Genomic DNA, 24,355 nt, shown 5'->3' with positions numbered 1-24,355 from the left:
AGGGTGAGAAGCCTGGGAGTGGTTACAGGAAACACTGTGGTGAGATTGCTGGAAATGTAAAATCATAGGAATTTGGTTTGTTATTGAAAGTGAAATAGAAAAAGTAAGGGCATAAGTATGTGTAAGATGGCACATGAACACAGTGGCCGTGCTAGGGTTCAGTGAGTGTTTGGAGTTTGTTGCCCATTCCATTTATCTCATGTTTTAACTCTATAGACAGGGGCAACTACATAACACCATGGCCATGCACGACAAAGGAATTGCTGAGGTCTGGATTGATTGGGCCACATTACGCTAGTGATCCTTCACTTATGCTGTTAGATTTTTGCTCTGTGGATGTTGAGGTCAACACAACATCAGAGGCAGCTGATCACTACTATAAAACCCACGTGTCTCTCCTTGCCTTACTGATACCTTCATGTGCTTAGTCTTTTGATTTGCAATTTATTTAGTTACCAGAACCTTTTTTTTTAGATCTATTACTTTCATTTATTTTCATTTATTAAACATGTTCTTTATTTTGATGCATTTCCCTTAAGCTATTTTAATTATTTGCTATGGTCCCTAAACCAGACCATGTCTGACCATGTCTGGCTGTGTATTTTACAGTATTTATCTGGACCTATACTTAGTAAGTGTGTGTTTCCTGATTTATTTTAAACCCAGTTTCCAGTAGTTGTGTTACTTCCTGTCTTTGCTTCCCTGTGCTCCCACTTCTCTTAGACAGTTCCTTTATTCACATCCTCAGTATGAAATTATGCTTGTCACATCTATCTTGTGATGTGCAGCTCTGCATGATTCAGATCACACATTGCTCACCAGATTGAAATTCTTGAAACTAAAGCAGAACACTATAAAGGCAGCCTTTTAATTAAAAGAGGCACCAATCAAGACCTGCATCCAAATCTGTCTTTAGTCTGCCTCTCAAACGGTCTGTCTCAGCCACAGGCCTGCTATCCACCAGCTAACCATCCTGTTGGCTTAGCTAGCCTTCAGCTAGTTAAACATCAACCACTGCTTTTGAATATTACTAACACTGGATCCATATTCTCCAAGCCTGTTTGAATTGGCTGTCAGTCTTTTAGACCCAGATCTGAAGGATGCTGTACAGTCTTCTTTCAGAGGAACTTGAAGATACTTTTTCTTGTAGAGGCTCTACGAGAAGACGAGGACATCATGGCTATCATCATTGCCACTGGAAGGCACAGGTGACCAATCTTCAGCCCCAGGTTCCAAGCAGTCCCTCCAAGGTCCGGTGTTTCTGAAGCCAGTTTAAGGCTCTGCTTCAGCTTCCCAGATGCCTACCTAAGGGTCAGTCCCAGGAAACCAGAAGCAGCCCATGCCTGAGGTCCAGCTTCCCATCTATCAGCACAAGCCCCAGCCTTAGATTTTCAAGCTACTCATTGCCACAGAGCCTTAACTGCCCAATTACTCAACTCTGCTGCTGCTTAATGGAAGACTCGAGCTGAAACTAGACTTTGAAATGGTCACCCTGACGTCTGACTCCTGCTCAGCAACCAGTCAGCAACCACACTGACTCCTTATCATGATTTACTGTCAGCAGTCCTTGGAAACTAGAGCAGGTGTGAAAGCAGCTTACACGTGAGCAAGACCCCTGATGACCCCAACTGAGAACCTCTTGTCCCAGAGTACAAACAGTATTGAGGTCTCACATGGTCTGAGGTTTCATATTAGGCTACAAGCCTCCTTGAGTAGATTAAGCCAACAGAATAGAGCCAATTTAGAGGCTATCATAGTGGATGTTCTCAAGACCCAGCTGCACCAAACAGAACACAATACAATCCTGGCAGAGCCCAATAGGATTGTTTTCATGGAACAGCTGGGATCTGAGCCACTATGGCATGCCACAAATAACATCCCAAAATTAGAGGCCATGGATAAACTCTTATCCATTTTTTTAAAATGATCCAAGTATAGAGGGATATGGAGGAGCAGGGAAGGATGATGCGGCAACAGCTTGAATAGTTTTTACAGATATCACATTGGACTACTAGGCACTGAGGTTGTGGGTTTGAGTCCCACAGGAGTTATATTTGGGGCAACCCATGTCAGAGTGGAAGAGAAATGGACTCATAACGGGAGAGTCGCCGGTAGAAATACTGGGACAGGTCAAGAGCTGGGATGCTCCTGAGCGAGGTATCCAACCACCACCATTGCTCGTAGGTGCAGATAAGTGCTGGCAACTGCTCCTGCACCCGGCTGGTGTGTAAAGAGGATTAAAGGTTAAACACAGAGTTCAAATTCACTATCATGGACTAGTGTGTGTGCAAATCAAAAATAATTCATAAAAATTATGCTCCAGGAGTGTGAGGTAGGAAAATCAGATCTGACAAAACAAGTACAAACAACAGTTCATTTCAAACAATATCAAGTTCTAATAACCACACTTATTGGTAATGCTTCTAGAGGAAAACAAAACTTTCAATTTTTGAACAGTTTTTTTTAAAAATGATGATGCAGGTGTGTGAAAAAGAAAAAAAAATACCTTTGGTGGTTTTATTAAGAGAGGCAGATGATACAGAGCTCATATAAACAAAGATATCAAAGAGACAGTACCTGAGAGGCATCAAGCTTTCTGTTTCTCCCACAGCACGAAAGAACATCAACCTGCATTACATTATCATCATAAAGATTAAGATATAACCAATATCAGTGTCTGTCAAACACAGCTACACACACATCGTCTTATCCACAAAACATGAATGCATTACATACATACTAACTGTAAACTACTGTATACTGGAGGCACACTGAAATGACGCAGACTTTTTGGTTTTCATTGTTTTAAGGAGCACTCGAAGCATGTTGCATCACATTCACACATGCTGACATGCTTGACAACTCCAAACTCTCCAAAATAAAAACAAACCCTGGTGTGATGGAGGGCAGGCTTAACACGCTATACATCCAACATGGCGGCCAAGTCATTAGACACCATTACCAAATAGCCATCACCCCTAGCATGTTTTCCGTCGCTCTGCGTACATCATCCTGGCCGTAGGTCTATCAATTGTGTATGGATGCATTTTACAGTACATCCGTTGGTCACACCTCCTAAAATTAGCCATGCTCATATATTCACACAGCACTTCTGTATTTACCAGTAGTTTGCCATGGCAAATGACCTGTACTTACAATTCAGTGTAAATAACACAACTGAACACTCGCCCCTTCACACCCATTCAAACAGCATATACATATTTACACCTATTCACTTCATTGACACAGCCACCAGGAGAACTTTAGAGTAAAGTATCTTACAAAAACTCACATGTACATGAAATGCTGTCACCAGCCAAAATTACATTTTTCTGCCTTTCTCGGCCAAGATGGCACTTGCTTCAAATATTATTTTACATTTCTACTACATAGACGACCCAGTTTTAATAGACATTCATCTTTCCAACCGTGAAAAAGGCCTTTTGTCCCCTCTTTCAGTTTGTTCCAAACTTTTCTACAAATACATATGTTGACCGTATAATGATTATTAAGTGTTGTAGTTTGACTGACATGCATTTAACGACAACATTTCCAATTACTGTGGCTAAAAACAGTCCTGACTTTCATTAACGCAAGTCCCTCTCAGTTCATCCCCCACGGAGCTTTGATTCATTACCAGCTGGAGTTTCCTCCAAGACCATGAAGGTGTTTACTCTCAGAGCATCAGGCAATCGCTTAGCAACAACAACAACAACAACTCACCCCCAGGGACCAGCTTTACCTGTGGACTCTTCAGTGACTACATGGAAGAAAAACAACAGCAAAACAGTCACTTTGATCTCCCTGCCCCCTCACATCCATGCTACCATCAAAGCCGGTCTGTACAACAGTCTGATCCAGTCTGAACAACTATGAAAACATCATATATTGATTTCTTATTAGCACGTGAAAAGGATTCCAACAAATAAGCACAAACAAATGGCAGAGCTGAGCTTTAGGGAGAAACAGAATAAATGCAAGGAGGCACAACAACAGCACATGGATTCAGGCACACGACAGAATCACAAAGCTCCATCCAAACACAACAAAGTCTTTGTTCTACTCATTTCACAGGTGTGCTTCCCAACACCCAGTGAAAGACAAAGAAACTGGCTGATCAGTGTGTGGTTGTGGTCATTTTGTGTCATTTGGATTTCTGCCTTTGTCATTTCAATAAGCCTCCATTAAAACTTATATCATTTATTTCAACAGTATTTTACACTGACTAGCAACAAGGTTGGGACCATTTCACATTGTTATCAATCATTTCATGAAAGATTTTGATATACGACAACATGTCACCATTTTCAAAATGTGCTATATCTCTCTCTATATATATATATATATATTTATGTATATGTATATATATATATATATACATACATATACATATACATATATGTATGTATGTATATATATATATATATATATATATATATATATATATATATATGTATACATACATACATATAAGGTTCAAATTAGGACTGCAAGTAACAATTATTTTAGTAGTCAACTAATCTCTTGATTATTTTTTGATGAGTCCATTAGTCACGATTAAAACACGATTAGTTTCTTCAGAATAAAAGCTTAACATTACCACAGACAATCATTTAGTACACTCAGTTAAGTACAAAATGATTCTATAATAAAACAGTGATTTCTTTGCTGGTAGTTCAGTGTTGACTTGTGTCAGTGTTTGGACGAAGGATCTTATTCTGACACGTGTGTGATGTGTTCTGTTGGTGAAAAAGTAGCTTCAGTATTGACCAGTGTTTGAGGGACGACAGCTACTCCACTGCACTTAACACGTTCATCAACATGACTTATTACACGGCTTAGTTTAATACTCCATTCTAATTGTTCAATGTCATTCATCAATCTATTATTTCTGTACAACAGACAGTCATTACGTGGAACAGACTAGAACACGAAGAGCCTCGTATTTATCAATGTGCAGAAGTTTGGTTACTTTATCAAAGTGTAACTCATCTCTGCCACGGTGGAATGTTCCTAATATTAACTTCAATATGTAGAGAAAAGGAGACAGTGTCCATGTTTTTAGACTTCAAACCCCACGTAATCTAATGGACTGTTATTTTATTACGAGGAAGCAATACGACGTTTTCCTAATCAATAAAATAACTGATTGAGCGTCAGAAAAACTCAAATTCAAATTCATTTTGTCTCCTGAAATAATTGAAATCCGTATGAACTGATCCCAACGTGAATCTCAGCACACAGAAATGAATCTTCAGAAGAGACACACATTTGTAGTAGTTCAATGTCCACAGGGCTGTGCAAAGATAACAAAGACTGCTACTGCTCATATGACAGGACACATGTTTGACCTTCAAATCCTTCAACACTCTCTACTTGGGATGTCTCAAGCAGCTTTTTTGGACCCAGATCCAAATCTGATCTTTTTACCGATGAGTATCTGTGGATGAGTCCTGATCCATGTGCATATTTCCTTATATAAGGGAGGATATGTCATTAAACTGCGAATAAAATGGTGCCATGTTTCTAAAACAACTGGTTTGATTCATAAACACTGACCTTGTCAGGACCAGCAGCCCTCACAGAGACTAAAACCTGACCCTAATGAGGCAGAACCGGTTCCAGGTAAAGTTAGTGATAATGCTTTCTAGTTTAGTTTGTCCAAATGAATGAATGCAGTGTCATCAGACGAATAGCAGTGCAAACCTGCATGTGTTTGTTTGTTGTCCAGAGAAAACCAACGAGAATCAAAACTGAGCCATTGCATTAAAATATGATTCAATATATCAAACAGCGGTAAAATGAGTGTGAGCCAAATAAAGTATCTAACAGCTGTCGCATGTGGAAAGACCTGCAGATGGTCAGGTGATCTATGACCAGTGAATAAATGATCACGTCAGCTCTGATAGAGACTGTGAATCCCTGTTCTGTCCTGCAGCAGCATGGTACAGACTGTGTGTGTGAATCAGAGGATTCAGATTACAAAGATCCACTCGTTTTTTACTGTTATTACATGAAAAGAAGATTCCATTGTTCTAACGTTTCTTTGGACTATTCCATTATCTTTGCAGTTGGTGTATTATGGCTGTGATGAGGGGACAGTGTGGTGATGAGAGAGGCAGAACTAATGTCAGATGCTTTATAATGACACACAGTTACAGTGTGGTGTAGTGTTTTGTACGCATCATCTTTTCTCCTCCTGATAACTCTTACTCTAACTCTGTCAGTCTGCGTGTGACATGTATCAGGAATCTTCTTTGTGTACAGGTCTATATTGTGATTAATTCATGAGGACAAATGAAAAATCTTTTTTGATTTGGGTCCAGAAAAGCTTGTATGTATATATTTGACAGACGTAGAATTGCACCTGAGCAGAACGTCTCATGTGGTGTGGCTTTATTATTTATTTATTTGATATTAATACGCGTGCCTGAATAAAAACGCAAGTTCCATCGTGCTCGTACATCCACTGCAGTCACGAGAACTCAAGCCATCGCACATTTGTGTTGATGAAGATTGTCGCCAAATTCCTCCTCACACCAGTTTGTTAATCTGTGTCCGACAGACGAGGTTCATGGTCTTCCTCAAACTTATGAGGAAACTGAGGATTAGCTATGAATGAGTCATTTCACTGTGACACGTCATTATATTTGTGTTCCTTCTGTATTTCAAGCACTAATGAGAAATACACCAGTTTAAAGTGAGTGTTCTGTGCCACAGACGATCTAATGAGACTTGTGTTTCAGTACACCCTCATCACAATCATCAGCTCATGCTAAACGACTTCTCCAGAGGAGGAGATGAAAGCACAGGCTGCAGCGGAGGGAAACAAGGAGTCCTGCAGACAGAGGTGAGGATGAGGATGAGGTCTCCTGGGCATGTTGAAGCAGCAGCTGCATGGTGGTCAGCAGGAGTTGTGTCCCTCTCTCTCTCTCTTTCTTTGTGTTGGGTTGCAGAAGGTGAAGATGAAAGAAAGTTGCTGTGCATGGTCAGCCTGATGTCCATCCCTCTTTCTGTGTGTTCTCTCTCTCCCTCAATGTTTCTCTCTCTCTCTCTCTGAGCGGAGATGCAGGCTTGTGAGAGGCCGGTGATTGCTGGTGTGAGGGTGTTTAGATTGGAGATGAAGAGGCAGGAGGCAGAGGAGTCTTGGTGTGATGGAGGTCTATGGTCCAACATTTGTATGACTACTCTTAATCCACAGTCAGAGACTCAGCCATAATGACTGGAGATCTGGACACAGTTTTCCACAGGACTGTGTAAACTAAGGATCATTTCCTCTTTTGGACCAAAGAAAGGCTGTAGTGGAGTGAAATGAACCACTACAGAGAATTTAGACTGAAAACAGAAGCCTACCTTCACAAGGTCTTCTTTATTATAAGAAAGTATGATCATTCCACCAGTCCAGAGGTGAAGGTCTGACTCGGTCCGGAAAATGAAATAATAAGATGGTTTGTGTCTTACCTCGTCTGGCCAAATATGGTTTAGTGTAGTCCCAGCTCTCGTTGTCATTCTTAATCACATTCAGACGTGTTGGCTGTCGACACAAAGATCACAGAAAGCTGCTGATTATCCGACTACAGCACACTGTAAAAAACTAACTCTTCTACTGTGTTTAATGAAGACATTGTAAAATGACAGTCTGATTCCGGTTTGCCTCATCATGTTCATACATGTTCAAATGAAAAAAGCTTATTTTTAACATACATATATATATATATATATATATATATATATATATATATATATATATATATATATATATATATATATATATATATATATATATATATATATATATATATATATATATATATATATATATACATATGTATTTACGTATATTTTATTGATATGTGTGCACATCATGGGGTGGAGTGGCTCAGTGGTTAAGACCCTACCTTGTGTACCAAAGACATCATGGTCGCAAGTTCGATTCCACCCCTGGCTTATTGTACTTGATTCCATTGTAAGTCGCTTTGGATAAAAGCGTCTGCTAAATGACATGTAATGTAATGTAACATACCAATCATTGGTAATGAAAAGGTATTGGTAGAAATGCATTTTATAATGCTTTTCCAGAAGTCGTGTGTGTGATGGATGTGTGCTTTATATTCAGTTTGGTCAGACTCCATCAATAAATCAATGAATTACATACTGATTTCAACCTTTTCATATAGAAACCATGAACCAGTAGCTCATCTTGTAACTATTGTCACAATAGTAACTATGGTTACTATGCTTGCACAATTGAACCGACACACTGTGGGTTCCTGATGACATAACATACCTGAGGTGGACATGCTACGAGCTAGGCTGTCACAAAAACTGAAGAGGGTTAAGGAGAGTAATAGAACATTTGGGGGATTTTCCTGAGGACGAGCGGTCCCGTTACTGTCGGACCTGTTAGTGTACATAGTTTGCTTATCGTCTGTATCTAGAGCGTTTGAGCTCGCTGTGTCGGGCCGTGTCATTGAAGTCATCTCAACCTCTTGTCCGTCTCATTCATAAATCAAGTGATTCAAATACAATGAGTAATGAGTTGGATAAATGGGGTTACTTTATAGGGCCACACGGTTGGTTTAGTGGTTAGCACACTGGATTGTTGTTGGAACGAGGGCCTTTCTGCATGTTCTCCCTGTGTGTGTGTGTGGGGTTTTCTCCAGTTCCTCCCACAATCCAAAAACATGCAATATGGGAATTAGGTAACCTGGGCTCTCTAAATTGACCGTAGGTGTGAGAGTGGATGGTTGTTTGTGTCTGTGGCCCTGCCATGTACCCTGTCTATCACCCTCTGTCAGCTGAGATTGCCACAGCACCGCTGCGACCCTCGTGTGGAGAATAAAGTGGTAGAAAATGGATGGATTTTATATTTACACCATTTCCTTACAGCATTGTGAGTGCTGTCAAGTTCTGCATCTCTTACCCTCGCATATTCAATCTTGAGTGTACAACAGCCAGCGTAAATGTCGGCTCCATTCAGTGCAGCTTTGGCCTTCTGAGCACACTGCACTGACTCAAACCTGGGGAAATCGTTAAGGACGCAAACACAGACCCATTTCATCACATACTGTAAATGTGCAAACTTCCATAGTCGGTAAGGATATTCCACCATGGCCTGGATTCCATTGCGTTTGAAGATGACAATCCTCAGCACGCTGCCGATGGGATTACACACTGTGTACAGAACATCCTGCACAACAGTGGGGAAAAAAACACATATTTATTTCTCTACTATGTAAAAGTTTTATAACCTGCACAGGTCTCACTCCTCCAGTGGTGAGACACATATTTAGGACTTCTGTATTATAAGAAACTTTCAGTTTTTTATTATTACAACTTAGTGAATGTCAACATTCACTAAATTAATGACATCAGTGACAATGCAAAGAAATGTTTAGGTTACTCTCGTAACCACGGTTCTCTGAGTAGCATGAGTGAAGATGTCTCACTATGGGATGCGGCCCCTTGTAGGGATGTCACGATACAACTTTTTCACGGGTTTACCCTCAAAACCAACATGGCAGGCAAAATGGTGGCCAAATAAACCTTGAGAGAAGAAAAAGCCTTTTCCTGTCAATCATGTCCTGCAGGAAGGACACAATTGCTCCGACCGAGCACTGAAAATGGACTTCCTGCATGTTAGCACACTAATCCTCACACACTCTCCACTTACAACCATCGAGAGACAAAGTGGACGATGCTCTAGCATTTTGAAAGGTTTTAATGACCCTCTGCAGTAAACCTGTGTGTGTGTGTGTGTGTGCATGCACAGTTACCGTGGTAATAGGGTAGAGAGGATTCTGGATGGAGAGCAGGAGGACCTTGTTGCCACTGTTGGGGTTGTCAGCATTGGTTGGCCTGGTGATTCTCTTGGAAGTGGAATAATTAAAGTATGCCTGTTGGCCTGATGATTGGATAGAACACATATGAAGACTTGTGACTTGTCAGTATTATTATTATTAGTACTATTATTGTTGTTGTTGTACACCTAATCAACCATACTGCACCACATGTATGGTTTAGTGGGGTTGTATTCTCTCTCTTCAGGGAGTTTTTGCTAGATATTGAAGGTCAGAGAAGCAGACTAGCAGACCTTCTATGGTTCTTTTCCATTCTACAGGTCTAGCTCGGCTCGGCCTGACTCGTCCATTAGGAGTAGTATCTGCTACCTGCTGCTTTTTTAAGTACCTGCTCTGGCAAGGTTCCAAGCGAGCTGAGCCAATACCAAGTATGACGTCGACAGACAAGAAAATCGTCACTGGAAGAGTCACAAGCACAACTTCAGACACAGAATCAAACCGAACAATGCCGAAAATCCCCAAACATGTGGAGATCTCCAACATTTAGCAAGAACAATTCTAAAATCTCAATCTTTATGAGAGGAGTCTGGTGTAGTTCAGTACTCTGACAATAGCTGCTTTCCCCGTCACTACTTTGTGTGTTTGTGTCACGTAGAAAACAACGTCACAGCAATTTGGTGCAGGTGTGCTATGACAACCAGCCCAAGACTCAATCCATGTCTGAAACCAAACTGAGTAGTGCTAGACCTGTATAATGGACAAGTGTTTTAAGGTTATCTAGAGTATGCTAGAGTATGTTCACCACCTTATCTAATGGTTGAACAGCCTTTAAAACAGTAAACTGAAGTTTACAAACCATTTACTCTCCCACACCAAAGTCCATGGAAAACATTTAACGTTTTAAGCTCACAGAGACACAGGATGCGCTGGTCTACTGCTGCCTCACATAAGTAAGTTTGGTGAATGTGTTTCACTGAGGTTAATTAAGATTAAGATTAAGATTTCAAACCCAAAAGTCACAAAACAACACATTTGAACTCACTGATGGAGGCGAGAGAAGGAGTTGTTGAACCACTGCGAGCAACAATAAAACAAATCAAAGATTTTGATGCAGGAGAGTGACACAAACTTCTGTTACCTGCTGAAAAAAGCTGTCTAACAGTGGCATAAACCATGGAATACATTCTTAAAATAGCACACATATAAGCAAGTAACGATTTTATTAGCTGAGCATCAATGGCTTTTTTTCCTGTTGCTCCCACAGACCCTTTAGAGAGCTACGTCACAGAAATGTGCGCGCGCAGTTAGGGGTCAGAAAACACACTCGTACCATTAACTTGTACAACAGTCCAACACATAAGATGCCTCCTTGTATTGTAGTTGGCTGTGAAAATAGAACCAGCAAGTTCTTCAGAATCCCTTTGAGAAAAATAGACCTGGTCTGTGGCTCCAAGCATTAAAAAGAGAAGACTGTGGTGATGCTACTGCAGTCAAAGAGGCTCGTGTTTGTAGCACTCACTTCATTTCATGTAAGTTATCATTTATCAGCTCTTTGTGTTAGATTACCATGAAAAGCCTGGATTTCACAGAAACGTGTGTGTCAATGCACATATGTATATGAAACCTATGCTGCATAAAGTTAGGTTGTGGTCTTGGACGTAGCTAGCTTGTAGTTAGCTGGCGGCCGGCTAAAGTAAGTAAGTAAACACGGTGTGCTAAAAACGTTCCTCGTAAGACTTGTATGTGCGTAGACTTTCCCGCGTGTACGGACTAGCTTTATCTATAAGCTAAGAGTGAATATCTGACCACTTGCTAATATCATCTACACAATCTTTTATGGAAGCTGGCTCAGGCAGACTATTGCTGTCGGCTAGTACTCATTCATTTAGGTATTGTTAGCGGCCCTTAATCGACAACGAAAGAACATATTCAGAAGGATTTGGTGGAGGACCGTGGACATACATGCTATTAGCTTACCTGTTGTGACGTTTTCTGACCCCAAACTGCGCGCGCATTCTCGCTAGGCTTGGAATGTTTGTGTACAATGAAAGGGTCTATTGTCAGCCATGTTTTCACTGGGGTTCTGGTCTGGATGCCATTGCTGATTTTGTGTCGGTTAGCTTCAGAAAACCCAAACAATCACTGTGTGAGTGCAGTATTAAGAGTCAAACCTGCGATGTAAACAGGCTCCTTGGCTCCGCAGGACACACAGCGGTCAGCGCTCTCCACCGCAGAGAACTCCACCAGAGCCTGACGCTTGAACGGCATCATCATCACGTAACTGAGGACGACACACAAACACAGGAAAGCAGCTCATTCACCAGATGTCACCATGTCATCAGATCTGAAACTCAGCCAAAGCCCTGTATGTCATGATTTTATATCAGGTACATTTAAATGAAATGTTGTGAATTCTTAGTCCTCTACACTTGGTGAAGGGTGTAGCCACCTCCCACTTTCAAGAGGCATTACTATCTCAAGGTAAAGGACGACTGCTCCATGAAGCCAGTCACTCAAAATGGAAGTAACCGAATTTAAACACAGCTGCTCCTCAGTGATCGGTCTGCAGCTCGATGCTATCGACAAACACTATTATGCTAGATATTCAATGTGTGGCAATGTGTGTGTGTGTGTGTGTGTGTGTGTGTCAGAAGAGGGAGTTAATGAATACTGCAAAACGCAGGCAGTGTTAATAATGGAGGATTCGTTTAGAGTGGAAACTGCAGTATCACAATATATTTCCTTCAATTATTCAGGATGTGTAAGTATCTGTACACCAAAGCTGCTGAAACAACACTTTAGCATTAACATTCACTTCTGTTCACATGTTTGTCTTCACCGTTATACAAATACTGACACACATAGACTTCTGAGTTTAGTTTAATTAAGAGTCAGTGTGTTTACATGCACAGTCTAAGGGCCGAGCTAAAACCAGAGCACAAGGCAATCGGACAACATGAGTCTGAGTAAACATGCGGAGAATGAGGAAGAAAAATCTGTTTATTGAGACTAGAAAAGTGCGATATAAACACCGACCAGTTACCATTTTGTAACTGAGTAACTGTTCGCTGTCCTGGCAATGAGAGAACGACACATGCTTTCAATCTTGGAGCTGATGGATACAAGAGTTTACATGACACCTGCGTCTCAGGTGCATCTGCTCTGCCTAAGAATGGAGATCTCATTTAGAGACAGTTTCAAATCTGTTGCATAATATTCAAACACGTCCTGTTCCTGTTTCGGACTAAACGTTTCACTCTTCCTGTTTCACTTCCCTGAATCCATTCTTTTTTTTTCTTTTCAACAAGGATTCATTAGAACTGTTTACAAGACCAAGACCACTGCAGCTTCATGCTGAAGACCTGGAACTGAGTTGAGTATAGACCTGAGGATTTAAGTAATGAAGGAATTCTCAAAGGCAAAACTTTCAAAAAAGAACCGTGAGAACTGGTGTTTTGGAGTGAGAGAAAAATATTTCTCTCTACAGTGGATGCATAATCATGCGCACTTATATACTGCCTGTTTGTTAATATCACAGAATGAATGGTAAGAAAAATCAATAACACACACACATTAGTTTTATCGCGATCCATAATTCCTTTGAATAAATTCCCGCCTCAAACGTCGTAGTTTTCATGACTTTATTAACAATGCTGCGAGCATTAGTGTTCATCACATACAGCATAGGATGGAAGGGGACTCATTAAATAGATGCTTATGAGAAGCAGCCTCTGTCTGAACATGCAAATTCAAGAAAATATAGAATTTGACAGCCCTAACAACTGAAATGCTCCGATAGTACCCGGTATTGAAATATGTTTTTTTTCTTCGGTAACTAAGGAGTTAATCACGTGATGAAGATCTGATAATGCTGCCGGTGATTGGCTGTAATGTGACTCATGACAAAGGGACTAAAAATGCCACCGAGGTCCAAAGTGCAGCTCCATTTTAACAACATTAATACAAATACTGCACGATGCAGGCTCCATGGTGGAGGTGAGTCAGCTGTTGCTATTGTTGACCAGTTAAGCCGAGGTTATCTCAGCCTAGATGATGGTTTTGAGTTATAATAATAAAACCATGTTATTGTTATGTTCTGTGTTCTAATGTCAAACATGGAGATGATAAGACATGTTGATTTTAGGTAAGAACTGCTAAGAAACCTCTGTAAGTGTCATGTTCTGTTATTTTATTGTGAAATTCCCTCTTATTTTGTTTTTTTCTGCTTTTGTGAACTGTTAAAATAAAGACTTTTCTTACCACCGGTCTGCATGTGGGTCCAGTCCTGTACATGATAGAAACTCACTTGTTCTTGTTTTTGCTCTACATTTCCAATATGTCACAAAGATGTGTATAATTGCTTCAAATCACTTCTTCTTCTTTTTGCACTGAAAATAATTTGTTGTTTTTTTTAACTGCATTGAGTGTAAAAATAAAAACTCAGGATTTGTACCATAATGTTTTATGCACCTTACTTTTTAGAACTGATATAAAACTGGTATCAAAAAAGTATCGTTCAGGAACCGGTATCAAAGTGATGGTGTCGGTATTGGTACCGGTATCGAGCCCCACCTAACACACACACACAACAAGGTGTTTGTTGTCTCACCATATGGCTCCAAACTTCTCGAGAGCATCGATCAGGTCTGCCTCCACCACGGCCTCACACAGACCCCTGACGTGGACCACAGGACTGGGAGAGATGCGATGAGAGTCCTCACCATTATCCTGTAACACACACACAATTGTATTCATACATATGCCCAACATCACACACACACACTCCATTGTACACACGCAGTGTGACATTTTATTTCTACACATTTTGTCAGTCTGAACAAAGTGTTATCCCGAGTGTTAACCATAACCAGTTAATGACTAACCCTAACCTGAACCTAACCACAATTCAAATCATAGCCCTAAACCTAACCATCAACACACAACCCCTTGGACAACAGACGTGACTCACGCGCACAGAAGCAGCCCGAGTGGGTGACATAAGTAACGGCTGATAAATAAAACCAGGTTATTCTGCCTTTATTATTTCATAATTTCATTAAATTCATTCATTCATCCATCCACACAGAGCAACAGCACAGAGTAATGACTCTGTGATATTACACAGGTGTTTGTGCACTGGCTGTTCATCTTTTCTAGCATCTTTTCTCTTGTGCTATTATCCATCCCTTCTCCCACCTTCCCTCTCTTTGTCCTTCTCGTTCACATTGACATTCCTTCAGGTCTATTTTTAGAGGCAAGTTGCTCATTTGAGAGTTTGAAGAGGGAAAACAGGCCACGGGACTCACAGTGTTCTCTGCTGACCCTCTGCTGTCTGCTCACACACATTCACTGAGTTCTGTCCATTATCCATGGAGTGATGTGATTTAGTAAAGAGGAAAAAGGGAGTTCATCTATCATTTTACATTTACCTTGACCTGTTCGTACTGTTGTTGTTTCTCTGGTCTGGCCCAGGAGCCACTCCTGGGGGTGGAGTGGCTCAGGGGTTAAGACCGATGCCCTGTGCCCAAAAGACTTCATGGTCGCAAGTTCAACTCAGGTAGTACTCAATTCCCTTGTAAGTCGCTTTGTATAAAAGTGTCTGCTAAATGACATGTAATGTAAACTATTTCATATATAACAGGAAGTAGGATTTGCTCTGGGGGTCCCTGTACAGATGGTTAACGGTATTGTCTCCTGACCCCTTGACCTGCCCTGGGATTTGAACCCACAACCCTCCTGTTACAAGCCCAATTCCTTTCCTCTTGGCACTCACAAAAGAAGGACCCACATGTACAGTTATCACCGGGTACATTTGAATTATTCTTCCCAAAACTGAACCGAGTTTTTTGGTACATTTCCACGTGTAAATCACGAGACGAGCTGTGGAATAACATCCGTGTCAGGTTACCTCATCACAACAGTGAGAATGTACCCAGGACTCATCAAATTACGCTTGATTATAATGTGACGTGTGGGGAACAGGAAAAGAAAGTATTATTTACACTTCCCTGTGTTTCCCACTGCTACAGTTAACAGAACATTCTTTATTTTTTCAAAACACCTAAAATACTTCCTCTCTGTGTGTCTGTCACACCAACACATGGACAGCCAAACTTTCAACACACTGTAGGACAACAGTGTTTATCACAGATATATATAATTACACACACATATATACATATATACAGTTGTGTGCAAAAGTGTTTGCCCCCTTCCTGATTTCTTATTTTTTAGCATGTTTGTCATCATTTTCAAACAAATTTAAATATTAGACAAAGACAACACAAGTTAACACAAAATGCAGTTTTTAAGTAATGATTTTATTTATTATGGGGAAAAAACTATCCAAACCTACATGGCCCCATGTGAAAAAGTAATTGCCCCCCTCGTAAAATCATCTGGTCACTGAGGTTATTCACATTTTTTGGTAAATTGTACTTGCCACACCCGGGCCTGATTACTGCCAGACCTATTGAATCAAGAGACCACTTAAATAGAACCTGTCAGACAAAGTGAAGTCGGCCAAAAGATCCCAAAACAGGAGGACATCATGCAGCGATCTAAAGCAATTCAGGAACAAATGAGAAACAAAGTGATTGACATCTATCGGTCTGGAAAAGGTTACAAAGACCTTTCTAAAGCTTTGGGACTCCAGAGAACCCCGGTGAGGGCCATTATTCACAAATGCAGAAAACATGGAACAGTGGGCGACCTTCCCATGAGTGGCCAGCCGACAAGAATTACCCCAATAGTGCAGCGACGACTCATCTAAGAGGTCACAAAAGAACCCAGAACAACATCTGAAGAACTGCAGGCCTCACTCAGTGTTCATGACTCCACCATAAGAAAGAGACTGGGCAGAAATGGCCTGCATGGCAGAGTTCCAAGACCAAAACCACTTCTGAATCAAGAATCAAAAAGAATCAAGAAGTTTTTATTGTCATTATGAAGACATAATGACATTTTTGCAGAGAAAAAACAAAACAAAGTGAAGACTTTGGAGTGGCCTCGTCAAAGTCCTGACCTGAATCCTACTGAGATGAGGTGGCATGACCTTAAAAGATGCAAAGATGAGTGGGCCAAAATTCCTCCACAGCATTTGTAAAAGACTCATTGCAAGTTATAGTTATCGCAAACGCTTGATGCAGTTGTTGCTGCAAAACGACGGCTGAACCAGTTATTAGGTTTAGGGGGCAAACACTTTTTCACACAGGGCCATAGGTTTAGATTTTTTTTCCCTCCTTTAATAATAAAAACCTTCATTTAAAAACCGCATTGTGTTAACTTGTGAGATAAATACACACAGATATTTATTTTAATTCGTATCTATATGTCCACAGTGGACCAACCTGACCGAATGTCAGAAGCCTATAAGCAATCGTTAAGTAGGACACGCTGGTCATTTTTGAATATTTGGTATACGTTAGTTTGGGGGCTGTAACGCGTCACTACGTCCCTCAGTCTGCTGAGCTGAGTGTGCATGATACACTGAGCACACAGATACCTGCATTTATGACATTTATAATCATTGTCCATCATAAAACATCACTAACATAAACACACAGTCATCTACACACTATTAAGCTAAACTTTGATTTTAATATTGAGCCCAGCAAAGAATTTAGCTGCTGAAGAAGCTGAACTCTTACACTGTTTAAGTCAATTTTTACTAAATGTTTCTTGTACTTGCTGGTTCAGTCCTTTAAGGATAAAAACAGCCAAACGTGCTCCAAAATCATTGGAGTCAGGTAAAAAAATGTGAGAGAAGCAAACGCCAGCACATTGTAGCTGATGAGTGAGAGACGGAAGGACATCGTCACAGACACGTAAAGGAATCATGTATTCATGTGTTTCTTTATCCATTCATTTATGCATACATGCATGTTTCTATAGTTAGTTATATCACGGTATTTTTCAAATGATCTATGGTTTCATGGTATACAGCACTATAGTCCTCCAGTGAGAGACATGTGCAGGTGAATGTGTGTGTATGTGTGTGTGCTTAACGGATGCAGCTGAGTGTGTGTGTGTGTGTGTGTGTGTGTGTGTGTGTGCGTGTGTGTGCGTGCAAGTGGTCGAGCGAGAGAGAGTGAGAAAAGTAGCAGCGAATGTGAGTATGTGTGTGTTTGTACTTGGACCTGGAGCAGGAGAGCGAGTGCTGCCACCCTCACCACCCTCACCCCCCTCACCGCCCTCACCGCCCCGGGAGCAGATATTTCTGTCTATCAGGGGGTTGACGTCACGCTCTCTGTCCACAGGTGGGAGTGTGCTCACCTGTGTGTGCGCACGTGTCTGTATGTGTGCACGTGTCTGTATCGGAAGTCCACATGCTATACAGAGAGCAGAGGAGAACGATAGCACAATAACATTTTAAATTAAATTTCTTACGTACTATACTGTAATGTAAGATCATTAAGATAAACTAAAAACATTTTTTTTTAAAGAAAGAAACAGAGAAAACAAAGAAAACTAAAAAGTTCATACAAAATAAATTATATATATATATACATATACATTTATATAAAAAGCAATAATGAATTCATGAATTATCAAATCAAAAGGGTTTGCAGTTTCTAAGTGCATTTCTGGAAGTGCATTATCAAGTAAACACCTTTAGCTAACCACTTAGTTCTAAAGGTTTATTCCAGCCAAATACTAATAATAAATAAGAGTTGCATGTGGAGCGATCTGTGTAATTAGCACAATTAGCTCTGATGTGCTTTATGCAGACTGTGAGATGGGATCAGATTTGGATGGTGCTGCTTGTTTTGTTTGCTTCAGTCTCATCACGCTCGATAGACTTCATACGTCTGCTGTGAAGTTATTTCAGCACCACAGTGACACTGAACAGCTCCTCTGGTTTTCACCTGTCAGCGCGCTGACCAAGTGCTGTCCATGGTTCTGATCACTTCCTTTGACCTCTCCTCTACTTTTCCAATATGTCACAAAGCTGTGTATAATTGCTTCAAGTAACTTTTTAAAATGTGTGTATGGTTTTTTAAAATTTTTAAAACTAACAAATTTAAAACCCATATCCTTACAAAATAGGAGCCACTGGTCTGGATCATTATTCATTTAAATGCTGGAAATAAACTAATATCGTAAAATAAAAAAAATGATCATTATTATTATTATTATTATTATTATTTCTCTACCCCTAACTCTGACTTTTAGATCAGCACATATTAACCACAGTACTAATTAGCGTGTCACAATCTCAATTGTGAATGAAATATTGATCAAAACAACGATCTTGAACTTTGAAAGCAAAGGTGGAGTCGAGGATTTAACCACGAAGAAACAGTGTTGTTGTTGTAGCCATTGTAGCACGACTACATGATAGCTCCACCCGCTAACCTGAAGCTGCTGCCAACTCATAGTAACCATGGCAACATTGCGTCGTAGACAAGAAAACTAGAGTGTGTGAGATATGTGCGTGTAGCAAAGCACAGGACGTCTCCATGTGCATCAGAAGAACGTAGATGTAACCAAGAACAATCTGCCAGTGTAGAAAACGGTAAATCTACAGCCAACTCACACTGTAATGTTCCAAAAACAAGGACAAAGTGGCAAAAACACTTCTCATAAGCAAAGAACTGATGTCACTTCTGCATTTAACACAGAAGAGAAGAGCAGCAGCATGGACAACGTACTTTAAGGCAAAGAATAAGAGCAATTTCCATGAAACAAAGATTATTTTATGTTTTTGTTTTGTTGTTTTGTTTTTGGGGGGGAGGGCTTTATTAGTATATACAGTTACGTTCAACATCACTAAGCAGTTACTGTTACTGTTATTGGTAAATAATATATTTCTACATGGCAAATAATTTACTAGTAGGTGTAAGTAGAGTCATAGAAAACCAACAGACCCAACAGTCACGACATGCATGCTGCTGATTCTGTCATTAGTTGAAAGGGGCGTGTTCAAAATAATGGAGCTCAATTAGTGAGATCATTCATTCATTCATCATTCATTCATCATCATTCATCTGTGAAAAAACAGGTGTCAAACAGGTGGCCCTTATCTAAATGCTCTACATGCTGTTATACATTTCTACGGTGGCCGACAGAGGGAAACACACTGCAACGACCCAAAACACACGCAGGAGGAGAATCGAGCTGCAGATTCAAAAACTCTGCAGATTCAAAAACACACGCAGGACGAGATTCGAGCTGCAGATTCAAAAACTCTGCAGATACAAAAACACACGCGGGAGGAGATTCGAGCTGCAGATACAAAAACTCTGCAGATTCAAAAACACACGCGGGAGGAGAAACGAGCTGCAGATACAAAAACTCTGCAGATTCAAAAACACACGCAGGAGGAGATTCGAGCTGCAGATTAAGAACTCTGCAGATTCAAAAACACACGCGGGAGGAGATTCGAGCTGCAGATACAAAAACTCTGCAGATTCAAAAACACACGCGGGAGGAGAAACAACCTGCAGATACAAAAACTCTGCAGATTCAAAAAAAACGCAGGAGGAGAATCGAGCTGCAGATTCAAAAACTCTGCAGTCAAAACCACAAGCAGGAGGAGAATCGAGCTGCAGATTCAAAAACACAAGCAGGAGGAGAATCGAGCTGCAGATTCAAAAACTCTGCAGATTCAAAAACACACGCAGGAGGAGAATCGAGCTGCAGATTCAAAAACTATGCAGATTCAAAAACACATGAGGAGGAGAATCGAGCTGCAGATTCAAAACTCTGCAGATTCAAAAACAAACGCAGGAGGAGAATCGAGCTGCAGATTCAAAAACTCTGCAGATTCAAAAACACACGCAGGAGGAGATCGAGCTGCAGATTCAAAAACTCTGCAGATTCAAAAACACATGCAGGAGGAGAATCGAGCTGCAGACTCAAAAACTCTGCAGATTCAAAAACACACACAGGAGGAGAAACGAGCTGCAGATTCAAAAACTATGCAGATTCAAAAACACACGCAGGAGGAGAAACGAGCTGCAGATTCAAAAACTCTGCAGATTCAAAAACACACGCAGGAGGAGAAACGAGCTGCAGATTCAAAAACTCTGCAGATTCAAAAACACACGCAGGAGGAGAATCGAGCTGCAGATTCAAAAACTCTGCAGATTCAAAAACACACGCAGGAGGAGAAACGAGCTGCTGATTCAAAAACTCTGCAGATTCAAAAACACAAAGAAAACAAAAACACACACAGAAGCAGAAACACACACAAACCTCAAAACAAGCAGGACAGAAAACACACACAGGCACTAACAGCCTAATATTCCTTTTCGTCCACTTTCTGTAAAGAAATAACAAATGTGATTGTTTTCTCTTCACGTTTTGATCTGGAGTAGAATATAATGTAATGTGCAGTGTTCCCCATGCATTTGTGTGTATGGAAGTAAAAGCTATCACAAAGATTTTGAGCTTTACTCACTTTTTAAACAAATAGCTCTTAATGAACAATTAGCTGAGTAACAACTCAAATAACAAACTCTTACAAAACAGAGCCTCAACGTTTTATTACGCGCTAACTTTTATGAAGTCATGTGTAGGTAGTAAGAAGGTCATCACCCCACAAGTAGCCCCAGAGGCGTTAGTGGTGCACAACACGTGCCAAATATTAGGGATGGCCGTGATTATTTGCTTGATTATAAAGAAGTCGATCATTTACTGCGACCATTCATATTATTAAAAATATCTTGATGCATAACAAATGTTTTATCAATAAAAAAAGAGCATTCTTTCTACTCCAATGACTAATGTGTGGTGCATCCATTACCACAAGGTGGCAGCAGCAGCAAGCATTTTTAGTTAGTGGACTTAATGAGTGATCACAGTTTATCATGGTCTTTGAATGCATCTCATAAGCTGCTCTCATTAGCTCATCGTGCACGTGAACCCTACTTTAACTAGCTGCAGGAAATCAATGACATAACATATGTCTATGTGTAGAATAGTGACATTAGAATAGAATCTTCAAAACAGCAACAACACACTTTGGTGTGTTCATCGACCATTTATTACATATATATATATACATATATTATATATAATCACACAGTGTATGTAGTGTGTATGGCAGTTACTGCTGCAGAAAGTGAACTCAATCACATCTGTACAATATTAAATAGAATATATTTATATTTATTTTAAACGATTATTTATTTACTGTTAATGACTGATTATGACTCATTATCCTGTTCAAATATTTAAACCATACATCATGCGATAGTGTGTGTGTGTGTGTGTGTGTGTGTGTGTGTGTTATAAACACTGACCTTGTCAGGACCAGTAGAGTCCTCTCGTGCAGACCATCACTAACGCTTTGTCCAAATGAATGGAAGTCAAATCAGAGTCCTGATGAGAATAGCTGTGCGGACCTGCACGTGCGTGTGTGTGTGTGCGCGTGTGATCATGTAATTGTCATGTTGTGGGGACATGCATGTGTTCACCGTCATAGAGACAGGTACAGAATGGTTGGCGGTCAGTGGATGAGTGGATGAGTGAGTGAGTGACAGCGGCCTCAGTGATGTTTGAGTCCATCATCATCATCACCACCACCACCATCATCATCATCATTACGTCACAGTGTTTGCGCTCCTTACCCTCCGTCCTGCTCCAAACTGGCTGCTGCTGCTGCTGCTGCTCCACCGGGCCCGGCTGTCCGCCGCTGACTCTCCGTTACCGTGCAGCGAGCAGGAGTCCGAATCCTCGCCCTCCTCGCCCTCCTCCCCCTCCTCCAGCTCCTCCAGCTCCTCTTCCCCCTCCTCCCGCTCCTCAGTTTTCAGCCGCTTTGCCGCCCTTCCGTACTCCCCTTCATCCCGCTGACTGCCGCCTCCCTCTGGCGTCGACATGCTGTGAGCTGCGGTTCACGCGTGGGCAGCGTCTCAGACGGATGTGTTCATGTCAGTCAGCAGCGGTGTCGCAGTGTCTCTCTGTCTCTGTGTCTGTGTCGCTGATTTCCACTGAGTGGAGGTGTGAGTGGACTGGTCCCGCCCATGGTCCCGCCCCTCGCTCTCCTCTCATTGCTCACTCTCTCCACTTTACCTTGGAGACACGGCAGGTGATTGGCTGCTGTGGATGCGTCAGCAGCTTTTTGCACGCACTGTAGAGAGGAGTGCGCAGAGAGGGGGAGGAGGGAGGAGGAGGAGGAGGAGAGAGGAGCAGAGGAGCACAGAGGGAAAAGGTGGGCTGCAGGAAAGAAAGCGGAGGAGCCTCACTCCACATTGCAGTGCATCAGGAAAATACACACTTTACAAATATCTCAGCTCTTTATGAGGTCTGCCTCCAGGTTTTATACAAATCACCACAAGACCATTGCTGCCTCAGAGCAGAAAGGTCGCAGGTTCGGATCCTGGATCAACAGAGGAGGCCTTTACCTCCGCTAAAACAGATGCCAGGATCCAGGACTCAGGGACTTGCTAGAGACTCTCAGTATGTTTACAGTTTAATCAAGCTAAGGCCATAGTCTGACTAAGACAGGCAATCAGACAACCTGCAGAGTCCAAGTACACATTGATTTATTGGCCGAGTACGTCTGCCTCTGCCTCTGCAGGTGGCAGGCTGTATCTCTCTATAAGCTAGTGTGCATTGACTCAGTTTCCTGTTGACCTTTACGTCACAGAGAAACAAAGAGTGAACGGTGAGATGGATCGTGCTGATGTACAAACACATTGGATGGAACATGGCTCTTGTGGTTGCTGGCAACAGTACTGCAGTTTATTTATTGCAGTTTTCTTCTTCTGGGTCAAAGAAAGACATTTTGGTTCATGTGCAGAACAGCAAGTTCACCTCCAGTCTGACTAAGCGTATACATGCTGGCGTAATCAGACTATGAATCACATTATCCAGGTATGTTAGTCCACCTAAGGTCGTGAGATCCAGGGTTCAGGCAGCGTCAGTCCGGAAAAATAACCGCTGGAGAGTCTCGCACAAGGGATTAGAACAATCTGGCAGAGGAGGAGGGAGAGAGGGAGGAGCTGGAGTATGTAGGGAGGGCTGATTACAGGAGCAGCTGTGATCACAGGTGAGAAGCTGCTGAATGAACTGTGACACCAACAGAACTTCATCAACTAAAACATGACATGAATGCAACCTGAGCTGTTTCTAATCAGCTCATCATAATATAAATCAGTCTGAAACGTGCAGCTGTGTGTGTGTCAGTGTGGACACAAGTGTCTTTACACTCCTGGGTATAATGCCAAGAAAGAGCAGATAGACTGAGAAGAGAGGAGGGCCTAAAACTGAGCCCTGAGGGACCCCACACGAGAGAGAGAGGCAGAGGACGATACAGATATCATCTGTCTTTCAGTCTTTGGACACAGCCAGCATAGAAACAGCAGTGAAGTCACTAACAGAAATACTGTAATGAAGCTCGGCCATTTTTCTGTCACTTCCTTTTTTACACCGCAGCAGAGACACATCATCTTCCTCTTTGTCTTGTGTTTCCACACTGATGCTGTGATTCAGATCAGCTTTCAGGCAGCATGGTGAAAGACGAGACAGTTGAAATGATGCTTTCAAAACACACACATTAGTCTTACTAGTATTATTATATGTTATAATATTTGGCTTATTTGAAGTCG

General features: G+C 41.3%; 1 protein-coding gene across 1 annotated transcript in view; it reads right to left on the bottom strand.

Moving 5' to 3' along the window:
- LOC131474137 (heterogeneous nuclear ribonucleoprotein L-like) overlaps window positions 1-22,744 on the bottom strand; it is a 31,793-nt gene extending 9,049 nt beyond the window's left edge. Inside the window, exons 1-7 of the mRNA XM_058651877.1 lie at window positions 22,376-22,744; window positions 14,410-14,528; window positions 11,972-12,081; window positions 9,777-9,904; window positions 9,105-9,190; window positions 8,924-9,020; window positions 7,462-7,534 (exon numbers count right to left, since the gene is read on the bottom strand). Coding sequence (XP_058507860.1) covers window positions 7,462-7,534; window positions 8,924-9,020; window positions 9,105-9,190; window positions 9,777-9,904; window positions 11,972-12,081; window positions 14,410-14,528; window positions 22,376-22,624 — 862 coding nt within the window. The 5' untranslated portion in view covers window positions 22,625-22,744. The remainder of the gene's footprint in view (window positions 1-7,461; window positions 7,535-8,923; window positions 9,021-9,104; window positions 9,191-9,776; window positions 9,905-11,971; window positions 12,082-14,409; window positions 14,529-22,375) is intronic.
- Between the last annotated feature and the right edge of the window lie 1,611 nt (window positions 22,745-24,355).

This window comes from Solea solea, chromosome 15 (assembly GCF_958295425.1).
Source record: "Solea solea chromosome 15, fSolSol10.1, whole genome shotgun sequence".
Taxonomy (NCBI): Eukaryota; Metazoa; Chordata; class Actinopteri; order Pleuronectiformes; family Soleidae; genus Solea; species Solea solea.
Note: the sequence above shows the minus strand (reverse complement) of the source record. Positions and strands in the feature narration are given on the sequence as shown.